The 23,233-nt window shown below is 42.1% G+C and overlaps 1 protein-coding gene across 4 annotated transcripts in view; it reads left to right on the top strand.

Annotated features, from left to right (window-relative positions):
- Nucleotides 1–23,233, top strand: part of LOC105007905 (endoplasmic reticulum metallopeptidase 1) — a 194,510-nt gene that overhangs the window by 145,896 nt on the left and 25,381 nt on the right. For all 4 annotated transcript variants that reach the window (XM_020053476.3, XM_020053477.3, XM_020053479.3 and 1 more), the window contains 3 exons: nucleotides 7,447–7,543; nucleotides 18,983–19,217; nucleotides 19,500–19,687. In XM_020053476.3, the coding sequence (XP_019909035.1) occupies nucleotides 7,447–7,543; nucleotides 18,983–19,217; nucleotides 19,500–19,687 (520 nt within the window). The remainder of the gene's footprint in view (nucleotides 1–7,446; nucleotides 7,544–18,982; nucleotides 19,218–19,499; nucleotides 19,688–23,233) is intronic.

The raw sequence follows: 23,233 nt of genomic DNA, 5'->3' as shown, positions 1-23,233 counted from the left end.
GCATCAGTGTAATAAAATATAGTAGATGAATGTCACACTCACAGAAATCTTATATAGTGAAAAGCTTAATTTCTCTAAGCTACACATTGAAAATGGAAATTACCATTTGAAAGGTTAAAAATAATATTAAGACTAGTCGAGCTAGATAATGTAGGTAATAAATTAGAGATGTTACTTCTGTACATTAATAACAATCACACCTTTAACAGAATTGAGTAGTTATGGTAAATCATTTTATTGCTAATTTAGCAAGTTTCTAATAAAGGAATCAATTTCCATTTGTTTTACTCCACTTTGAAGATTGTAAATAAAAACAACAGTGTGTTTACACACAAATCAAATGCATTAATATAAAAATATGTACAAGTCAATTTGAAATACATTTTATGGAAACCTTTATTTTAGCCATGGGATTGATCTGAAATCTAACAGGACAAATAAAAGTTATACACTGCAGGCCAAAACTTTGAAATCATTTACAAATGTTGCTGTTTTGAAAGGACATTATTATTTTCATTCACCAACGTGGTATTCAATTGATCAAAGTATAGTCAGGACATTAATGATGCAAAAAACCTTACTTATTTTTTATTAAATCTACACAGGCCTCATTTCCAACAAACATTACTCCAACACCTTATCCTTGAGTGATCATGCCAAATTGCTAATGTGGTATTAGAACATCACTTAATTATATCAAACAGCTAAAAGCCATTTTCTTTGATAAATTAAGCTTTATATGGTCTTTGAGTTTGTGTTGCCACAGTCTGCAGTAGACTGGTATGTGTTGAGGTCAATATTAGGTCAAAAAGTGCAAAGAAGAAACAGCTCACTGTAGAAACCAGCCAGTAAATCAATCAATGTTTTGATGAATGAAAGATGTGGAAGGAGGAAATGTACAACTAAACAAAAGAATAAGTACAGCAGAATGTCTAATTTCAGAAATAGACACCTCAGATCCACAGCTTAATTTAATTTAGGTTTCAGCTGGGTTTAATATAAAGGAAAATATATTTTTGAATACCAAATAAGCATTTTTGAATTATTTAAGGATGAGGTGTTGTAAAAACATCCCTTAGTGTCTTTCAGAATTCACCTAGCAAATGTACACACTGACAAAGGAAAACACTATTGCAAGGATAATGTTAACAAATATTTTAAAACTTGCCAAGCAACTTTGACATTTAAGTCAGTAAAATACAAGATTGGAACTTTAGTTTTTTTAAGTGAGGGTGAACATTTTTTGTAAAGCTCCCGGATTCTCAAATTGTACACAATTGAATATCCTGCTGAGTCATGTAGGCTGAATTACCATGACAGTGAAACATGTAAAACGTCATTACTGCATGACAGAATGTTTTAATATTAACGAATTTGGTAGATACCGGACAGACCCTCTGATGATTCTCCTTAAACGTCCTAATATCGGTCGTCAATCTCTTAGATTTCATCATCTATAGCCGGTCTTCAAACAGCTTTGTTAGCTGTCTATAGCGTAACTCTCCAGCACAGCACTAATCAAATAGCTAGCGAACGTCATGTAGCTCAATTAGTAAATTAGCTAGCTACAATAACGCATACAAAATAGTTGTAAGATATTTGGTCTTTATCTGCCCTCAACCTTGTTTGAAACAGGAACTAGCTCGATATATCAATGAGAGAGCAGGCAATGTATGCTTTATCTGCTTGTGCACAACATTGTGAGATATTAGGTTGCTAACTAGCTCAATCAAACTCACCTTACTATGCGATATAATGCTTCGCTTCAGGAAAGCGAAGCATTCTGTTTGAAAGAAGTCTAGCTGCACATACCAGTACCAGAAACGATTGTGAAACAAAGAGCCGAGATGTCAGAGTTTGATACCCACTGGTTCTGAGTATTTTTTGTTGCCTTGGCATGCCTGCCACACAAATTACTGCCAGGTGTAGCTTAGAGGCGGACAATAATGCAATTTCGAAATGGGGAGTGGAAAAGTCCCTAGTGAAATGTCCGCCTTCGTAAGATACAGTTTTCAAAAATGTGGCTTTCCAATAGCTTGTTTAACAGTTTCCATTTCCAGTGTACAGGCTATATTATACATTTCCAAAATATACCACAACAATTTACCAAATAGGCTAATATCCCCATTACAATAACTATCTTCATTTGAAACTTACCCACAAACCCAACAGGCCTACTTTCGTATTTAAATACACAGTATTGTGTGCTCTTGGAAAGCTCGTAATCTTCCGAAATGCTACCAACTTGTAAAAGGGAGCAGGTGTGACCTAACGAACAATTTAAGCTGTCGATGGGATTGGACGTGACAAGGTCATTGATTATTAATTGACAGGAAGTCACAGGGAAATTAGAAAAAAGATCTTCTCAAAACATACATCTATGTGTACAATAATATGTGATTTGTGTAACATTTAACAAGAAACTAACCTCATTGGGCACATACTATAGAAACACATGCTTTAGTACTACCCAGAATACCCTCAAATATTATTTATTTTTTTACAAATAAACTGACGAATATTTAAGGTTTTCTTTACAAGAGGAAAATAAAATGATAAAATTGACTTCTTTTGTATAATAATTTCAATAGGGTTAGAATGTACACAGGCAGTTATCATCCATAGCCTAAACCTTAAGATGGTTTGCACTGGAATCTAGCTTATGGCAGCAACAATTTCAACTGCCAAGACCAACTTACTGTTCAAGGAGATTTACAAACCATTAACATTTGCTCTTCCTAAAAATAAGAGTTTCTTCAAAATAATAGTCCAATCTAAACAAAAAGATAACATCGAGGACTGAATGCTGTCATGCTCCCAACACCCCACCCATTCCGCATTGACTGACAGGCACTGCCATGGCTCCTCCCATAGCTTCAAAAATATCCCTCCGTAACTGCTGATAGAACCAACAACTCCAACTCAACATTCTAGCAGATTCACACACTCATTACATCAGTTCTTCCTTCAAAATAGGCGTTCCTTCAAAATAATAGTCCAAAATAGAGAAAAAGAATAACCCAAAATTTGGGGACTGAATGCTGCCATCTTGTTTGAGATATACATTTTTCATATAGAACATTTAAATATCATTGTCCAAAGAACCTTCACAAGCAGACAGCATGCCAATCCGTTCCATGATATCAGAGTAGATGGTGTTTAGGTAATTTTACTTAATTCACTTATTGCGGTCAAATCATTTGAGATATCAAAATTCCAAATAATTCAATTGAAGATACTGGTCCTTCTCAGCAAACGGCGTGCAAATCCGTTCAGTGGTCACCAAAGAGATGTCCTTAAAGTGTGTATTTTACAGTTCATAAATGCTCAAAGTTTTCAATATCGTTGTAGCGCCCCCTTATGGCCTATTTGGTTGATACTGCACAGGTCCTGACAGGCCCTGATGTTTAGTGCTATGTTAAAGGCCGTAAGTCTCTGATATTTCTGACAGGATATATAGCCTGACAAAATGCCACATCCATGTAAAAGTAATTAGCCTATTATGCGCTCATCGTTTGAGATATCAAAATTCCAAAGAACGTAATTGAAGATACTGGTCCCAGGGTCCATCTCAGCGAACGGTGTGCAAATCCGTTCAGCGGTCTCTGAGGAGATGTCGTTAACGAGTTTTTCACCAAATTCAAAATAGAGGCCATATTCTTTGAGATGTCAACTTTTCTTATGTAACTTTTAAAGACAATGGTCCAGTGGTCCTTTACACTGATTGTCAACCAAATCTGTTCTGTGGTTTCGGAGGAGATGTCGTTTTAGTGTGTTTTTGTTAACAGTGAAATTGTGAGAAACATTGGTGATGTTTATAGCGCCCCCAAGAGGTATTTCTGTATGGGACTTTTTCTGTCCATTCGTGACAGACACATTTACGTGTGTATGTTTCGTTTCATAGCTGTTTGATGTTCCATTTGGGATTAATGGACTTCTAAATTCATAGACCCGCCCAGCTCTATTTCATTCGCTAATTTCGGCCATACTATTTGAGATATAAACTTTTCTTATATAACTTTTAAAGATAATGGTTCAAAGGTCATTCACAGCAAACGGCATGCAAATCCGTTCAGTGGTCTCGGAGGAGATGTCGTTAACTTGTTTTTCACCAAATTCAAAATGGCCCCCTAATAAAACGTACAAACATAAGAAATAGTCAATCAGTTGTACTGTCGTACCTAATACTTAATTGTTTGTTTTTAATCACAGTCTATTTGATGCAATGTGTCTTTTTCTCAATCCTGCCTGCCTGTCTCCTTGTCATTTCTACAGTCACCCTCAGCATCAGCAACCTTTGTGATCTTATGTTCCTAGCCTGGGCAACCCATGCGCAATACCTACTATCTGGCAGTACTTGCAACTGCATATCTGCTGTCAACAAGGACAAATTAATCAAATTAAAATCCCTCCAGGATCTTTACAGAAACATTTCACAACAAAATAATGCTATTCTTGCTTCTCTAGAAAACTATTTTCCACCTTCGCCTCACTCCCTAACCCTGCACTTCCTCTCTTGCCGTCTTCCTTTTCTGCAGAAGACTTTGTCATCTACTTTCATAGGATGGTTGACGATATCCATACCTCATTCACTCCAACTTGCAGGCCCACTAGTGGCACACATGCTGAACTTGGCCACACATTAACTGCTTTTTCCACGCTCTTACTAGATTATGTCCTTCATCTGGTGATGGCTGGCCACCCAACATCATGCCCTCTTGACCCTATTCCTTCCTCCCTTCTCCAGACCATCTCAGGAGACCTCCAGTTCGCCCTCATCACCTTTTTGCTGAGCATGACCTATGTCCCAGCAGGCTTCAAGATGGTCAGAATAGTTCTCTTAAAAAAATAAAAACATTTTGTTTCTTTAAGAACTCCTCTGATGTCAAGTACCGCTCTGGTATCCCTCTAGTCTCCGTTCCAAGACACTAAAGTGTGCTGGCTCCACCAAACTCTCTTCTCAACCCTAAACAGTTAAAATTCAAAACAGGCCACTCCATCAAGATGACTCTTCTCTTTGTAACAGAGGCTCTTCTCACTCCCCAAGGATACTCTCTCTTCTCTTTTCTAATCCTCCTTCATCTATCTGCTGTCTTCAGTACTGTGAACCATAGCATCCTACATTCCACCCTCTCTGATTTGGGCATCTCAGACTCTTATCTCTCTTGGATTGCTTCCTATATGGTGAGGACACTTCTACCATGTGTCGTAGAGAGAATAATTGTCTGAAGCGCAGCCTCTTACTACTGGTATTACCCAAGGCATGTCTGCTCCAGGACATCATGGTTGACAACTGCACAGTTCTTCCTCACAGAGTGCAAAGAACCTTGGCGTGACCCACAACGACATACTGTCTTTCTGGCAGTGACCCTCTCCTGCAGGTTCATGCTCTACAACAATCATGCTCTGCATCTGTCATCTCACGTCTGGATTACTGCAACTTTCTCTTGGTGGGGCTCCCGGTGTGTGCAACCAAATGCCTGCAACTCATTCAGAATGCAGAGGGCAATCTGGTGTTAAACCTTTCCAAGTTCTCCCATGTTACCCTGCTTCTTTGCACTCTACACTGGCTTCCAGTTGAAACTCAAATCCACTTCAAGGCAATGGTTCTTGCATATGTAGCAACAAGAGGAGCTTGCTCTCCCAATCTTGAGGCAATGTGCAAACCCTAGATGCCTAAATCACCTCCTGGTCCTCTAGGCGAGTACAGCCATGTTCACCAATGCAAAGCAAAGAATGAGGTGGGGAAAATAGCCCATCCAATATATAACTGTCAGGCTCCAGAAGACGCGACAGAGGCAACCAAATGCGCTGCTATACAGATATTTTCAGGGAGCTGCGATGATGGCGCAGTGGAAGCCGATTGACAGCCCAACAACAACCGAATACAAATGAGCCAGCCATTGGAAAGGCTAGCTTAACAGAAAGGCCTCGAAACCCCTGTCCAACATGACAAAAGCCAGCACCAGAATTTTTTTTTTCCTAAACATCTGTAGGGCCTTATCCAACTTGATTGTATCTGTTTTCACTGTTAAGCTTGACGCATGCTTTTCCACACAGTGGCACCAAAGTGACCTATTGAAAGGGAACTTTCCTGGAGATCCTCTGCCAGGGCTGTATTGGAATGGATCTGTTTAATCATTGGAATGGATCAGTCATGACTAGCTTGTTCATTACTGAGGAATGTAGAGATGAGTATGTTCTTTGTTGTCCTGTTGGTGGTTAAGCCTTGACTAATTGGTGAATTTGTCCTGGCGCTTATCTCTGATGAGTAAGGTTAATAAATACTGATGTTGGAGGACACATCTGCCAGCCTGAATGCAATGGGAAGTGTCCGAGATGCATTTCTGCTTGTGCTGTCTGAAGACTGAGTATAACCTATGGTAGATGGCTGCTTTTTTCACCTATATTTCCATGTGGATATCCATGACAAGTGCTTGTTATTTAAGTGCCTTTTTGCCATCAGTCTTGTCTTAGGCATGCCCAACTGGATTTAGATCAGGGTATAGGATTTAGACTTGGCCATTCAAGAACATTCCACATTTTGTTTGTCCCTGAATAGAAATCCTTGGAAGCAATAGCAGTGTGTTTAGTTGTCATAGTATGAGCCAACAAGATGTTTCTGCACACTTAAGAAATCATCTTGATGCTGTAATCAAGAAGACAAGAGTGTTGCTGATATATTGGCAATTGTTGGTTTTCTGTAATATGATTAAGTTGTCCAATGTGGAGGTCTTACTTGATCTATCATGTAATGTGCCATTGTACAAAATTTTTTGGGCAATGTCTCTAGTCAATTAATTTGCATGAATCTGCCTCAAGATGGTTTGCTGTAGTTGCATTAAAATATCTTTGGTCATGAAGTTTTCAGAGACCAGCCACAGACTCAAAATGCAGAGCATAGAATTAAGACTAGATACTGACATAGATTTCTAAATATCATAGTCTGTCTGTATGTTCTTTAATCCCATAGTCTTTACATACAGTGGATATAAAAAGTCTACACACCCCTATTAAAATGCCACATCCCCATTTATAAGAGGGTGTGCACACTTGTGCAACCAGGTTATTGTGAGTTTTTTGTTTTATTTCTCCCCCTCAAAGATTTCCGTTTGTTTTTCAATTGAATTGTTCACCTTATAGGTGGAAAAATTTCTGACATGATTTATCTTTGTCTCATTCTTTTACATCACAAGAACCTGGCATTTTAACAGGGGTATGTAGACTTTTTATATCCACTGTAATCTAAAATCCATACTACTTAAATACAGAGCCAGAAAAAAACGAAATGTGTAATTGCCCCAATATTTTACAAATTCAATACATATACTGAATGCGACTGACTTCAGAGTACAACTTTGTTTTTATAATGTAGAATTTGGAAATGACATTTAGAGGAACAATTATTTTATATGAATATTGTGTTTTCCACTTCTGTTTGTTTAGGTACAGCAACTTGTACGCAGGCATATTTCTGTATGGTTCTGCTGCCACAGGCATGATGGTCCTCATCCACACAGTGGCCAAGAATCTCTACTACAGGGTGAGTCGAGTATTCTGTCTGGCAGCACATTCACACCGAGCCATATAGGGAAGATTTTAGATGATCTTAATCAAAGGATCTTGTGAATAAAATGTTGAAGTCTCCAGGCATGTATTTTCAAAGAAGCAATGAAGCAGTTGGGCAATGATTTGAGGTCTTGGATGTTATTTCAAATAATTTTCAAATATATTTACAACCCTGTTTTCAATAAAGTTGGGAAGCTGTGACAGAATGCAATGATGTGCAAATCATCTAAACCCTATATTCAGTGGAAAATAATACATTATTGCATGACATAAGTATTTGATCACCTACCAACCAGTAAGAATTCCAGCTCTCACAGACCTGTATGTTTTTCTCTAAGAAGCCCTCCTGTTCTCCACTCATTACCTGTATTAACTGCACCTGTTTGAACTTGTTACCTGTATAAAAGATACCTGTCCACACACTCAATCAAACAGACTCCAACCTCTCTACAATGGCCAAGACCAGAGAGCTGTGTAAGGATCAGGGATAAAATTGTAGACCTGCACAAGGCTGGGATGGGCTACAGGACAATAGGCAAGCAGCTTGGTGAGAAGGCAACAATTGTTGGTGCAATTATTAGAAAATGGAAGAAGTTCAAGATGACGGTCAATCTCCCTTGGTCTGGGGCTCCATGCAAGATCTCACCTCGTGGGGCATCAATGATCATGAGGAAGGTGAGGGATCAGCCCAGAACTACACGGCAGGACCTGGTCAATGACCTGAAGAGAGCTGTGACCACAGTCTCAAAGAAAACCATTAATAACACGATACACCGTCATGGATTAAAATCCTGCAGCGCACGCAAGGTCCCCCTGCTCCAGTTTGCCAATGACCATCTGGATGATCCAGAGGAGGAATGGGAGAAGGTCATGTGGTCTGATGAGACAAAAATAGAGGTTTTTGGTCAAAACTACACTCGCTGTGTTTGGAGGAAGAAGGATGAGTACAACCCCAAGAACACCATCCCAACCGTGAAGCATAGAGGTGGAAACATCATTCTTTGGGGATGCTTTTCTGCAAAGGGGACAAGACGACTGCACCGTATTGATGAGAGGATGGATGGGGCCATGTATCGCGAGACCTTCCCTCAGTAAGAGCATTGAAGATGGGTCGTGGCTGGGTCTTCCAGCTCGACACTGACCCCAAGTTCGTATTGCCCAGCGACTGCCCCAAAGCCTGAAGGATCTGGAGAAGGTCTGTATGGAGGAGTGGGCCAAAATCCCTGCTGTGTGTGCAATCCTGGTCAAGAACTACAGGAAACGTATGATCTCTGTAATTGCAAACAAAGGTTTCTGTACCAAATATTAAGTTCTGCTTTTCTGATGTATCAAATACTTATGTCATGCAATAAAATGCTAATTAATTACTTAAAAATCATACAATGTGATTTTCTGTTTGTTTTTTTATAGTTGAAGAGTACCTATGATAAAATGTATAGACTTCTCCATGAACTGCCACCTTAACGTGGTGGAGGGATTTGAGTACCCGAGTGACCCTAGGAGCTATGTTGTCTGGGGCTATATGCCCCTGGTAGGGTCTCCCAAGGCAAACAGGTAACGGGTCAGACTAAGAGTGGTTCAAAACCCTTTAATGATGAAAAACATTTTGAGGACTGTGACGTCGCCCAGTATGGCGCAGCCGGGGCCCCACCCTGGAGCCAGGCCCGGGGTTGGGGCTCGTATGCGAGCGCCTGGTGGCCGGGCCGGGCCTTTCCCCACGGGGTCGGGCCGGGCCTTTCCCCACGGGGTCGGGCCGGGGCTCAGCCCGAAGGAGCGACGTGGGGCTGCCTTCCCGTGGGCTTACCACCTGCAGGAGAGACCATAAGGGGTCGGTGCGTAGAGAATCGGGCAGCAGTCGAAGGCGGGGGCCTCGACAACCCGATCCCTGGACACGGAAATTAGCTCTAGGGATGTGTAACTTCACCTCGCTAGTGGGGAAGGAGCCTGAGATCGTGCGTGAGGTTGAGAGGTTCCGACTAGAGATTGTCGGGATCACCTCTACGCACGGCTTGGGCTCTGGAACCACACTCCTTGAGAGAGGATGGACTCCACCACTCTGGAGTTGCCCATGGTGAGAGGCGGCGGGCTGGTGTGGGTTTGCTCATAGCTCCCCAGCTCTGCCGCCATGTGTTGGAGTTCACCCCGGTGAACGAGAGGGTCATTTCCCTGCGCCTACGGGTCGGGGATAGGTCTCTCACTGATGTTTGTGCCTATGGGCCGAACAGCAGTGTAGAGTACCCAACCTTCTTGGAGTCTCTGGGAGGGGTGCTGGAAAGTGCTCCGACTGGGGACTCCATCGTTCTACTGGGGGCTTTCAACGCCCACGTGGGCAACGACAGTGACACCTGGAGGGTGTGATGGTAATTTTATCGATCAGAACTCTTTTAGAAGGAAGTACAGATACGAAGTTCTCTGGGCACATACTAACAGTTTTATTAATATTTGCAAATATGAGAGACGCGTCAAACGCTTTCAAACATAATCATCTGAGGAGTCCATACATGTCCTACAACAATATATAAGGGAGGAAAAGGGGTGTGGTAAAATGCTGCCCTGTCTCATGTCAATAAAACACATTCCCTTTGTTCTATCACACAAGTCAAATGCTATCCTCCCCCACCTTATCCTTCCTGCCATAATGTTTACTGTTGTGTTTACCTAAACTTCACACAAAGGACAGCTCTCCTTCCTGCCACAAGTAACTTCTTCAATTCTAAGAGTCCTTACAGCATCTGGACAGACAATAGATGCCCCCTATGCAAATACCAGATCCCCCTCTTCCACAGTCCTCAACCCATCTAAACAATGGGACTCAGTCCTTTAATCAGTAAGAATGCATGAGGCTTCAGAAACTTCCCCTACAAGGGGCGTGATTTAGAGGAACGGCCCCCCTGATCTGAACCCGAGCGGTGTTCAGTTAATGGACTTCTGTGCTAGTCACAGTTTGTCCATAACGAAACACCGGAAGTAAGGGATGCTGTCAAGCTGAAGAAGGAGTCCTATCAGGCCTGGTTGGCTTGTGGGACTCCTGAGGCAGCTGACGGGTACCGGCAGGCCAAGCGGACTGCAGCCCGGGTGGTTGTGGAGGCAAAAACTCGGGCCTGGGAGGAGTTCGGTGAGGCCATGGAGAAGGACTATCGGTTGGCCTCGAAGAGATTCTGGCAAACCATCCGGCGCCTCAGTAGAGGGAAACAGTGCCCTACCAACGCTGTTTACAGTAGAGGTGGGCAGCTGTTGACCTCAACTGGGGATGTCGTCGGGCGGTGGAAGGAGTACTTCAAGGATCTCCTCAATCCCGTAGTCACATTTTCCATTGAGGAAGCAGAGGATGAGGGCTCAGAGGTGGACTCGTCCATCACCCGGGCTGAAGTCACAGAAGTAGTCAAGAAACTCCTCGGTGGCAAGGATAAGATCTGCCCTGAGTACCTCAAGTCTCTGGATGTTGTGGGGCTGTCTTGGTTGATACGCTTGTGCAACATCGAGTGGCGGTCGGGGACGGTGCCTCTGGGATGGCAGACCGGGGTGGTGGTCCCTCTTTTTAAGAAGGGGGACTGGAGGGTGTTTTCCAACTACAGGGGGATCACACTTCTCAGCCTCCCCGGGAAAGTCTATGCCAGGGTACTGGAGAGGAGAATACGGCCGATAGTAGAACCTCTGATTCAGGAGTAACAGTGTGGTTTTCATCCGGGCCGTGGAACACTGGACCAGCTCTATACCCTCTACGGGGTGCTGGAGGGTTCATGGGAGTTTGCCCAACCAATCCATATGTGTTTTGTGGATTTGGAGAAGGCATTCGACTGTGTCCCTCGTGGCATCCTGTGGAGGGTGCTTCGGGAATATGGGGTCCTGGGTCCTTTGCTAAGGGCTGTCAGGTCCCTGTACGACTGAAGCAGGAGCTTGGTCCGCATTGCCGGCAGTAAGTCACACTTGTTCCCAGTGCATTTTGGACTCCGGCAGGGCTGCCCTTTGTCGCCGGTTCTGTTCGTAATTTTTATGGACAGTATTTCTAGGCGCAGCCAGGGGCCCGGAGGGTGTCAGGTTTGGGGACCACACGATTTCGTCTATGCTCTTTGCGGATGATATTGTCGTGTTGGCCCCTTCAAACCAGGACCTTCAGCATGCACTGGGACAGTTTGCAGCCGAGTGTGAAGCGGTGGGTTTGAAAATAAGTACCTCCAAATCCGAGGCCATGGTCCTCAGTCGGAAAAGAGTGGCTTGCCCACTTCAGGTTGGTGGAGAGTTCCTGCCTCTAGTGGAGGAGTTTAAGTATCTAGGGGTCTTGTTCACGTGTGAGGGAAGGATGGAACGGGAGATTGACAGACGGGTCGGTGCAGCTTCTGCAGTAAAGCGGTCGATGTATTGGTCTGTCGCGGTGAAGAAAGGCGAAGCTCTCGATTTACTGGTCAATCTAAGTTCCTACTCTCACCTATGGTCATGAGCTTTGGGTCATGACCAAAAGGACAAGATCCCGGATACAGGCGGCTGAAATGAGCTTTCTCCGCAGGGTGGCTGGGCGATCCCTTAGAGATAGGGTGAAAAGCTTGGTCTACCGGGAGGAGCTCAGAGTAGAGCCGCTGCTCCTCCTCATCGATAGGGGTCAGGTGAGGTGGCTTGGGCATCTGTTCCGGATGCCTCCTGAACGCCTTCCCGGGAAGGTGTTCCGGGCCCGTCCCACCGGGAGGAGACCCCCGAGAAGACCTAGGACACGCTGGAGGGACTATGTCTCCCGGCTGGCCTGGGAACGCCTTGGTGTCCCCTCGGAAGAGCTAGAGGAAGTGTCTAGGGAGAGGGAAGTCTGGGCATCTCTGCTTAGACTGCTGCCCCCGCGACCCGTACCCGGATGAATCGGAAGAAGATGGATAGATGGATGGACTTCTACATGCTTTGTAAGGGGGAAAACCTGCAAAATCGGTAGTGTATCAAATACTCCCCCCTGTATTTACGAAAATGGTAGGTAAGATAGAGGAATACTCAGTTGCACAATAAACAGTTTTATTCTTGCAAGGAGAGAGTACAAAGGTTACCAAGTAACAGTGAATGATCTCTAAATTAATACAGGACAATCAACATTATTAAAGGGAGAAAAAGGGTGTGGTAAAATCCTGCACAACCGTCCCAACTCAACAGGACACATTCCCTTTGTTCTATCCCAAGCTAGGCTTCACACAAAGGTCCTTCCCTACATGAGTAACCTCTTCAATTCTAAGAGTTCTAACCGAATTCGGACAGACAATAGATGCCCTGATAAGTTATACAGATGCGCAGATTAATCAGTAACCTTATAATCAGCCAATACCAGTCAATGATGCCCCCTAGGCAAATACCAGATTCCCCACTCCCACATTCCTTTTCTAATTTGAACATGGGGACTCAGTCACCAGCCCCCAACATTCTCCAGATTCACTCAAAATAGATTAAATCCTTTGTGCTTCATTTGTGCTGGTTTGTGCTGTTCTTTGTTTTTAGCTGCTGTCAGTTTTTTTGCTATTAAATACAATTATGTAGGTCATTCTGAGGTCACTCAGCCCCCAACATTCTTCAGTTTCAACCAAAATAATCTTGTTGGGGGGCTGAGGGACCTCAGAATGCCATTTACTATTTTATTTAATATTTTTTTTAAATTACAGATGCACAATCGAACATTTTACCGGCGCAAACCTCCCCTAACAGAGCACAACCGATTGAGCATGTTTTGAGTGAATATGGAGCATGTTGGGGGGCTGAGTGACATCATCACCTATAACTAAATGTCTAATATTTATAATATAATATTTATTAATATATATAAAACACAGAAGTAGCACAAACAAAACTTTGACCTATAAAATATTATTGAATACAAAAAAATATATATATTGAGTCTATTTTGAGTCAATTTAGAGTATGTTGGGTTGGTGATGTCACCTAAAAGGAAATGTCTAATATATAAAACACCACAGCAGCACAAATAAAACTTTTAATGGCACAAACGGAGCACAAACAAACACCTATTTTGGGGGAATTCTGATAATGTTGGGGGGTTGAGTGACCTCAGAATGACCTATAAAACATACTTTAATTTCTAAAGAATTATAGCAGCACAAACAAAGCACAAATTCAACTGCACAAACAAATTTACATATTCAACGATTCTTCAATATTTGGTATTGTTGAAGTGTATGCTTGTTATGTTTAGATGACAAAAGACCATCTGTTTATCCATATACAGGAAGAAACGTACATTCAATGCGTGACAGTAAATAGCCAATGGGTTTACAGTACTGGGATGTGTATTCTGTTTGGGATGTCTTTAAAGCTGAGGTATGACCGGAAGTTCCTTTGAGATTGAGTGAGATGAGATCCAGTTTGTAAGACCAAGTATCGTGTCATGAACAATATACTATCAAATGCTGCAATGAATAATTGAATTACTCTCTCTCTTGACGACCGGGTACGTGATCATTATTTCAAACACTATATGAAACATCTGTCTAACAGTATAGACATTTATAATGATGTGCTCAATTTCCCACCTAGCCCATGCTCTCTGTGTCTGCTCATGGTGTGCTTTTGTCAAAATGTTTGTGTTACAAATGTTTATTTCTGGTCTGACTACAGACCCTAAATGCCTTAATCACCCTATCATTAGTAGGTTACTATGTTTTACAATATGGTGTCAGGAAACATAGATCGGAATGTGTCCCTAATTGATAAGAGGGTCTAATTTTCTTGTTATCTTAATTTAGTTTTTGGGATATAAACCAGAATGGAGTTTGGGAAAGCTCTCTCATGCATGTTTCTCACGTCTGCCTGCGTATTTGCTCTTGCAACCATCTTGAATCTCCAGAGAACTTTTATATTTGATCATTGTGCGGTAATTGTAATACTCTATTAAATACATTTTTTACATTAATTAGTTGACTATTTGGAATTATTCTAGAACAGGTCAAAATCCAATTCCTTCAACTTGTACAGTGGACATAGAAAGTCTACACATGCCAGGTTCTTGTGATGTAAAAGAATGAGACAAAGATAAATCATGTCAAAACTTTTTCCACTTTTAATGTGACCTATTATGTGAAAAATTCAATTGAAAAACAAACTGAAATCTTTGAGTGGGAAAATAAAAATACTAATACTTTGTTGAAGCACCTTTTGATTTTATTACAGCACTCAGTGTTTTTGGGTAGGAGTCTGTTAGCATGGCACATCTGGGCATGGCAATATTTGCTCAGTCTTCTTTGCAAAAGCGCTCCAAATCTGTCAGATTGCGAGGACATCTCCTGTGCACAGCCCTTTTCAGATCACCCCTCAGATGTTCAATTGGGTTCAGGTCTGGGCTCTGGCTGGGCCATTCCAAAACGTTAATCTTCTTCTGGTGAAGCCATGCTTTTGTGGATTTGGATGTGTGCTTTGGGTCGTTGTCGTGCTGAAAGGTGAACTTTCTAACGGACGCCTGAAGGTTTTGTGCCAAAATTGCCTGGTATTTGGAACTGTTCATGACTAAGGCCCCGGTTCCAGCTAAAGAAAAACAGCCCCAAAGCATGATGCTGCCACCACCATGCTTCACTGTGGGTATGGTGTTCTTTGGGTGATGTGCAGTGTTGTTTTTGCGCCAAACATACCTTTTGGAATTATGGCCAAAAAGTTCAACCTTGGTTTCATCAGACCATAACACATTTTCCCATGTGCTTTTGGGGGACTTGATGTTAGTTTTTGCAAACTTCAGCCGTGCTTGGATGTTTTTCTTTGTAAGAAAAGGCTTCCAACTTACCACCCTACCCCATAGCCCATTCATATGAAGAATATGGGAGATTGTTGTCACATTGTTGTACTGGCCAGAAATTCCTGCTGTTCCCTTAATGTTGCTCTAGGCCTCTTGGAAGCCTCCCTGACCAGTTTTCTTCTCGTCTTTTCATCAATTTTGGAGGGACGTCCTGTTCTTGGTAATGTCTCTGTTGTGCCATCTTTTCTCCACTTGATGATGACTGTCTCTACTGTGTTCCATGGTTTATCTAATGCTTTGGAAAGTAGTAGTATTTACATTTTTCATTTTTCCCCCTCGAAGATTTCAGTTTGTTTTTCTATTAAATTTTTCACATTAAAGGTCACATTAAAAGTGGAAAAAGTTCTGACACAATTTATCTTTGTCTCATTCTTTCACGTCACAAAAATCAGGCATTTTCACAGGGGTGTGAATACTTTTTATATCAGTGAAGATGACGGGGCACCAATGGCAGACCTGCCAGATCTGGTGTTCTCTGGCGAATGCCAATCGAGCTGCACAGTGCTGGGCTGTGAGCACAGGTCCCACTAGAGGACGTCGGGCCCTCATGCCATCCTCATGGAGTATGTTTCTGTTTGGTCTAAAACATGCACACCAGTAGCCTGCTGGAGGTCATTTTGTAGGGTTCTGGCTGTTCCTCCTTGCACAAAGGAGCAGATATGGGTCCCGCTGCTGGGTTGATGCCTTTTTACGTCCCTGTCCAGCTCTCCTCGTGTAATGGCCCGTTTCCTAGTATCTCTTCCATGCTCTTGAGACACTGCAAACCTTCTTGCGACAGCACATATAGATGTGCCACCCTGGAGGACCTGGATTACCTGTGCAACCTGAATGGGCTGCAGGAACTGCTTCATGGACATGTTCACACTTCCCCATTATTTCCATTGAGCTAGCAGTGGCTAAAGTTATAGGAAGTTTATAATGGCTGTTTAATGTCACCTGCACCATGGATTACAGTTTCTCTTGGCCAACATACAGTTCCCTCAACAAATATTGGCACCCTTGGTAAATATGAGCAAAACAGTTGTGAACAAATTATTTGTTTATTCTCTTGGTCTTTCATTCAGAATAATTACAAAAACCAAACCTTTAATCAAAGTGAAATGATACACTCACCTAAAGGATTATTAGGAACACCCCATTTCGCCTTCAGAACTGCCTTAATTCTACGTGCCATTGATTCAACAAGGTGCTGAAAGCATTCTTTAGAAATGTTGCCCCATATTCATAGAATAGCATCTTGCAGTTGATGGAGATTTGTGGGATGCACATCCAGGGCACGAAGCTCCCGTTCCACCTCATCCCAAAGATGCTCTATTGGGTTGAGATCTGGTGACTGTGGGGGCCATTTCACTCATTGTCATGAACAAGAAACCAATTTGAAATGATTCAAACTTTGTGACATGGTGCATTATCCTGCTGGAAGGAGCCATCAGAGGATGGGTACATGGTGGCCATAAAGGCTGTGGCATTTAAACAATACCCAATTGGCACTAAGGGGCCTAAAGTGTGCCAAGAAAACATCCCCCACACCATTACACCACCACCACCAGGCTGCACAGTGGTAACAAGGCATGATGGATCCATGTTCTCATTCTGTTTACGCCAAATTCTAACTCTACCATCTGAATATCTCAACAGAAATCGAGACTCATCAGACCAGGCAACATTCTTCCAGTCTTCAACTGTCCAATTTTGGTGAGCTCGTGGAAATTGTAGCCTCTTTTTCCTATTTGTAGTGGAGATGAGTGGTACCTGGTGGGGTCTTCTGCTGTTGTAGCCCATCCGTCTCAAGGTTGTGCGTGTTGTGGCTTCACAAATGCTTTGCTGCATACCTTGGTTGTAACAAGTGGTTATTTCAGTCAAAGTTGCTCTTCTATCAGCTTGAATCAGTCGGCCCATTCTCCTCTGACCTCTAGCATCAACAAGGCATTTTCGCCCACAGGACTGTTTTTCCCCTTTTCACACCATTCTTTGTGAACCCTAGAAATGGTTGTGCGTGAAAATCCCAGTAACTGATCAGATTGTGAAATACTCAGACATCTGGCACCAACAACCATGCCACGCTCAAAATTGCTTAAATCACCTTTCTTTCCCATTCTGACATTCAGTTTCAAGTTCAGGAGATTGTCTTGACCAGGACCACACCCCTAAATGCATTGAAGCAACTGCCATGTGATTGGTTGATTAGATAATTGCATTAATGAGAAATTGAACAGGTGTTCCTAATAATCCTTTAGGTGAGTGTATATCTTGTTTTTAAATTCACCTGAGTGATTTGGAAACACTTTAGTGGTAAGCCCTGACTTCCTTATTCAATGGGGTATACATTTGAAGTGACACACAACAAATTCCCATAGTCATCCATCACTATCAGAAAAACCCAGAGAATACAGTAATACAGCTCAACTGCTGAAAATGCCCATTTCCACTATCCTACCAATAACAAAGTTAAAGCAACTGGAGATGTTTACCATCAGCCACTTACAATCAATCAATTACAATCAATATAGGGGATGTGTGCCTCTGTTGTCCCCACACAAAGTGAGGAAGATGATTGGAGTGGCCAAAGAATCTCCAAGGATCACACCTGGAGAATTGCAGGTGTTAGTTGGTTCTTAGGGTCAGAAACTCTCCAAAACCTTTATCAGACACCACTTACATAACCACAAGTTGTTTGGCAGTGTTGCCATAAAAAGCCTTTGCCCTCATCGAACAACAAACGTAAGTGCCTACAGTTTGCCAAACGACCAAGTTTTATTGTTAGATGAGACCAAAATAGAGCTTTTTGTAAACATACACCAGTGGTAGATTTGGTGTAGACAGAAAGATAGCCATGAAGAAAAGTACCTCAACCTCCCTGTGAAGTATGATAGTGGAACTTTGATGTGTGGCTGTTTTTCTTCCAAAAGCAGATATTAAATCAGCAGATATAAAAAAAAAAAAAAAAAACTGCCTCTGCCAGGAAGCTTAACCTGGGCTGTGGTTGGATATTCCAGCAGACAATGATCCAAAGCGCACCTCGTCATCAACACAAAAATGGTTCACTGACCACTAAATCAAGGTTTTTCTACTGAAATCCCAGTCCCCTGACCTAAGCCCTTTAGAAAACCTGTGGTATGGGCTGAAGATAAGAGCCCTCACGTGTGGACCTCAGAATCTGAAGGATCTGGAGAGATTCTGTGTGGAGGAATGGTCTCGGATCCCTTGCCATGTGTTCTCCAACCTCATTATGCTTTATAAGACAAGACTCAGAGTTGTTACTTTGGTAAAAGAACATTGCACAGAGTATTACATGAAGGGGTGAAAATAATTGTTGCATATAGAACATTTTTGTATTATTATGATCATTATATATTTTCTTTAAATGTTTTTACTTTGAAGGTAAGAATATTGCTAATATTTTTAATTGAAGATCAGGAGGATGAACAATAAAGACATTTATTTCACAGACTGTTTAACTAATATTTACCAAGCTTTCAATGGTAGTGGAGGGCACTGTACTACCTCCAGGGTGAGAAACCCTCTAACATAGTGATACTCACTTTTAATATTGATCAATATTGATTTTATTATTGATTAAAATGTACCCTAATGACCAGTCTCAAAGCAGTGATCCTGTGTCTTTCACTCTCTTTCATTTTCTATCAGTCTTTCTGCCGTCCTGTTTGCCGGTATGCCTATCAGTCTGCCTGTCAGCCTGTATTCCAGCAGTTTGTGAGAAGGAAGCTGGGGGAGCTCAACTTTGACGTGAGCCTGTTGGTGTGGTGCTTTGCCCTGATCTTCCTCACAGCTAACAAAATGTGCTCAGCGTACATCCCCATGCTTATGGTGGCCTTCCCTCTGGTCACTAAGTTGCTCCTGACCAGGGAGTTCAGACTCAGAGGTGAGAAGGAGAAATAATGACAGACACAGACATTTAATGCTCTATTTGGCTCTGAGTTAAAGATAAGATTAGAAAAATCTGACAAAATAATGACATTTCAGAGAAGGTTGCTGCATTTAAAAATCAATGCATAACATTATTTGTTTGTTTTGAAAGTTTGATATTTATTTACTGTACCTCTTATGTGTTTGGTTTAGGTGCATCTGTGAAGTACTCTAGTATTATCTACTAGATCAGTGTGGGTTAATTAATATTATTTATTTCTCCTGTCCATGTCTCCAGGTTTATCACTGAAGTACATGGTTCTCTACCTGTTGGGTCTGTCTCCGCCATATGTCTACTTCGTGTATCTGATGTGGTTGGTGTTTGAGGTCTTTATTCCCATCCAGGGTCGCAACACAACGCACTCCCCTGAGGTGTTCCTGGCTGTTCTCATCAGCCTATCTGTCATTTTTCTCTCATCCTTCTTTGTGAGTACAATTACTGTGAATCTTTTACCTATGTCTTAGGAACAATTAGCTGTTTTTAACAAACACTTGGCTGTTTGTGAGATTTACCATTCCGTAGGAGCACCAACCTATTTCTTAGGAGCATAATATGCAAACTGTGTATTTAACCCAGTGCTTCATAACACTTACTTCAACATGCTCATCACTTCTGCAAACGACTGGTTTAGCTAACAAGCTCATTACCTGCAAAAACAACTAGTTTAGCTAGCACTTACTCAAACATGTTCATTACTTGTGAGTTTTTAATGCATTACATAAATATGAGACATAGAGACATGGTGTTTCCTCGTTGATATCTCCGCAGTTATAGCGGGAAGACAACGGAGCATGCACTCTTACTCACAGTCCCTGGGGAAAACCACCATATCACACTGCCACCTACCGACCGGAGGCAGTTACAGCAGACCAACAAATTCTGATTCACAAACCATATTACTGAAAAAGAAAACCGATACAACCTCAAATCATGTACCACCTAAAATCAAGTTCTTACCGTCATACAAATGTGATCACACACTACTGGGCATCACATAAGCAGCAAATATTATTTAAAATCCAAAGTTGATATATTGAGTTAAGTGTGAGAATAGAATTTAGGATTTAAAATGTGGTTTATATAAACTTGGAAAGTCTTTGGAAAGTATTCAGATTCCTTCATGTGTCCTTTGAGATCATCTTTGAGATGTCTTTAGGACTTGATTGGAGTCCATCCTTGGCAAATTCAATTGTTTTGACATAATTTTAGAGGGGCACATACTTGTCTAAATATTTTACCACACTTCGCAGTGCATGACAGATCACAATCCAAGCCACAAATGTCAAGGAACTCTATCTGAGATTTTGTGTCAAGGCATGGATCTGGGAAAGGTTATGAAAAAATTGCAATTGCTTCAAATGTTCCCAGGAGCACAAATGGCACCATCATGAAATTGAAAGAGCATACAGCCACCAAGCCTCTTCTTGGAGCTGGTCCTCTGGACAAATTAAGTAACCGGGCAAGAAGGGCCTTTGTCAAGGAACAAGATGCAAAGCACACAGCCAGGACAACACAGGAATCACTTCAGTCTGAATCTCCTTGAATGGCCCAGCCTGGATTTGAACCCCATTGAACATCTGGGGAGAGATCTGAACATCTCAGTTCACCAACATTCCCCATCCAATCAGACAGAGTTTACAAGGATCTGCAAGGACGAATGTGAGAAACCACCCAAAACCAGGTGTGCAAAGCTAATACAGGCATACCCAAGATGACAGACTCAAAGCAGTGATTGCTGCCAAATGCCACAATCACACCTTAGATTTAGTCCTGTCACGAGAAATATAATTTCCCCCAAAATCCTGGATTATCGGATCACTGTCTTGTTACATTTCCCGTTTGCTACGCAAACAATGAGTTTCAAAAGCCGTACTATAAATTCGGACTACTCCTGATATTCTTACAAGTTTGCTCATTAACTTCAGAGTAAATAAATCTGAAAACGATCATGGTCCTCAAAATCTCAGTTGTCCTGAGATTGTCCTGAACCTCCCTGACCAGGTGTCAATGGGGACACTTTTTTTGATACCGTATCGCTCGACACATTTACAAAATTTGTTCAAAATCCACAAACTGTCAGCTAGACCCGATTCCAACAAAATTACTTAAGGAGCTATTTCCTGTGCTAGGTCAGCCAATGTTGAACATAATAAATTGCTCCCTTTCCTCCGGATGATAGCGGAAATTAAGCCTCTTCTAAAAAAAAATCTAATCTGGATCCATACTTATTAAACAATTATAGGCCAATATCGAACCTCCCGTTCCTCTCAGAAATCTTAGAAGAATATGTTTCCCGACAACTAAATGCCTTCCTGAAGACAAATAAAATGTATGAAATGCTCCTGTCCGGTTTCAGATCCCATCATAGTACTGAGACTGAGGCATGGAGAAGCTCCAAAATTTGCTACTTTGGAAGCATGCGTTTCAGATATTAGGAAGTGGATGACATAGAACTTCTTGCTCTTAAACTCAAGAAATGCTTGTTTTAGGACCCAAGAAACAAAGAGCGTTGTTAGCACATCTCACTGTGAACCTCGGCGGCTGGATGGCCGTATCCCAAAAAACTGTAAGAAACCTCTGCGTTACCCTTGACCCTGACCTCTCCTTTGATACACTCACCTAAAGGATTATTAGGAACACCTGTTCAATTTCTCATTAATGCAATTATCTAATCAACCAATCACATGGCAGTTGCTTCAATGCATTTAGGGGTGTGGTCCTGGTCAAGACAATCTCCTGAACTTGAAACTGAATGTCAGAATGGGAAAGAAAGGTGATTTAAGCAATTTTGAGCGTGGCATGGTTGTTGGTGCCAGATGTCTGAGTATTTCACAATCTGATCAGTTACTGGGATTTTCACGCACAACCATTTCTAGGGTTCACAAAGAATGGTGTGAAAAGGGGAAAAACAGTCCTGTGGGCGAAAATGCCTTGTTGATGCTAGAGGTCAGAGGAGAATGGGCCGACTGATTCAAGCTGATAGAAGAGCAACTTTGACTGAAATAACCACATGTTACAACCAAGGTATGCAGCAAAGCATTTGTGAAGCCACAACACGCACAACCTTGAGGCGGACTGGCTTCAACAGCAGAAGACCCCACCGGGTACCACTCATCTCCACTACAAATAGGAAAAAGAGGCTACAATTTGCATGAGCTCACCAAAATCGGACAGTTTAAGACTGGAAGAATGTTGCCTGGTCTGATGAGTCTCGATTTCTGTTGAGACATTCAGATGGTAGAGTTAGAATTTGGCGTAAACAGAATGAGAACATGGATCCATCATGCCTTGTTACCACTGTGCAGGCTGGTGGTGGTGGTGTAATGGTGTGGGGGATGTTTTCTTGGCACACTTTAGGCCCCTTAGTGCCAATTGGGTATTGTTTAAATGCCACAGCCTACCTGAGCATTGTTTCTGACCATGTCCATCCCTTTATGACCACCATGTACCCATCCTCCGATGGCTACTTCCAGCAGGATAATGCACCATGTCACAAAGCTCGAATCATTTCAAATTGGTTTCTTGAACATGACAATGAGTTCACTGTACTGAAATGGCCCCCACAGTCACCAGATCTCAACCCAATAGAGCATCTTTGGGATGTGGTGGAACGGGAGCTTCGTGCCCTGGATGTGCATCCCACAAATCTCCATCAACTGCAAGATGCTATCCTATCAATATGAGCCAACATTTCTAAAGAATGCTTTCAGCACCTTGTTGAATCAATGCCACGTAGAATTAAGGCAGTTCTGAAGGCGAAAAGGGGTCAAACACAGTATTAGTATGGTGTTCCTAATAATCCTTTAGGTGAGTGTATAAAATATGTCTCAAGAGTTGCTTATTTTCATCTTCAAAACATTGCAAAAATTATAAACTTTCTATCAAAAACTGATGCAGAAAAACAAATCCATGATTTCGTTACTTCTAGACTAGATTACTACAATGCTCTTCTTTCCGGTTACCCTGACAAA

Source organism: Esox lucius, chromosome 14 (assembly GCF_011004845.1).
Source record: "Esox lucius isolate fEsoLuc1 chromosome 14, fEsoLuc1.pri, whole genome shotgun sequence".
Lineage (NCBI taxonomy): Eukaryota > Metazoa > Chordata > Actinopteri > Esociformes > Esocidae > Esox > Esox lucius.
Note: the sequence above shows the minus strand (reverse complement) of the source record. Positions and strands in the feature narration are given on the sequence as shown.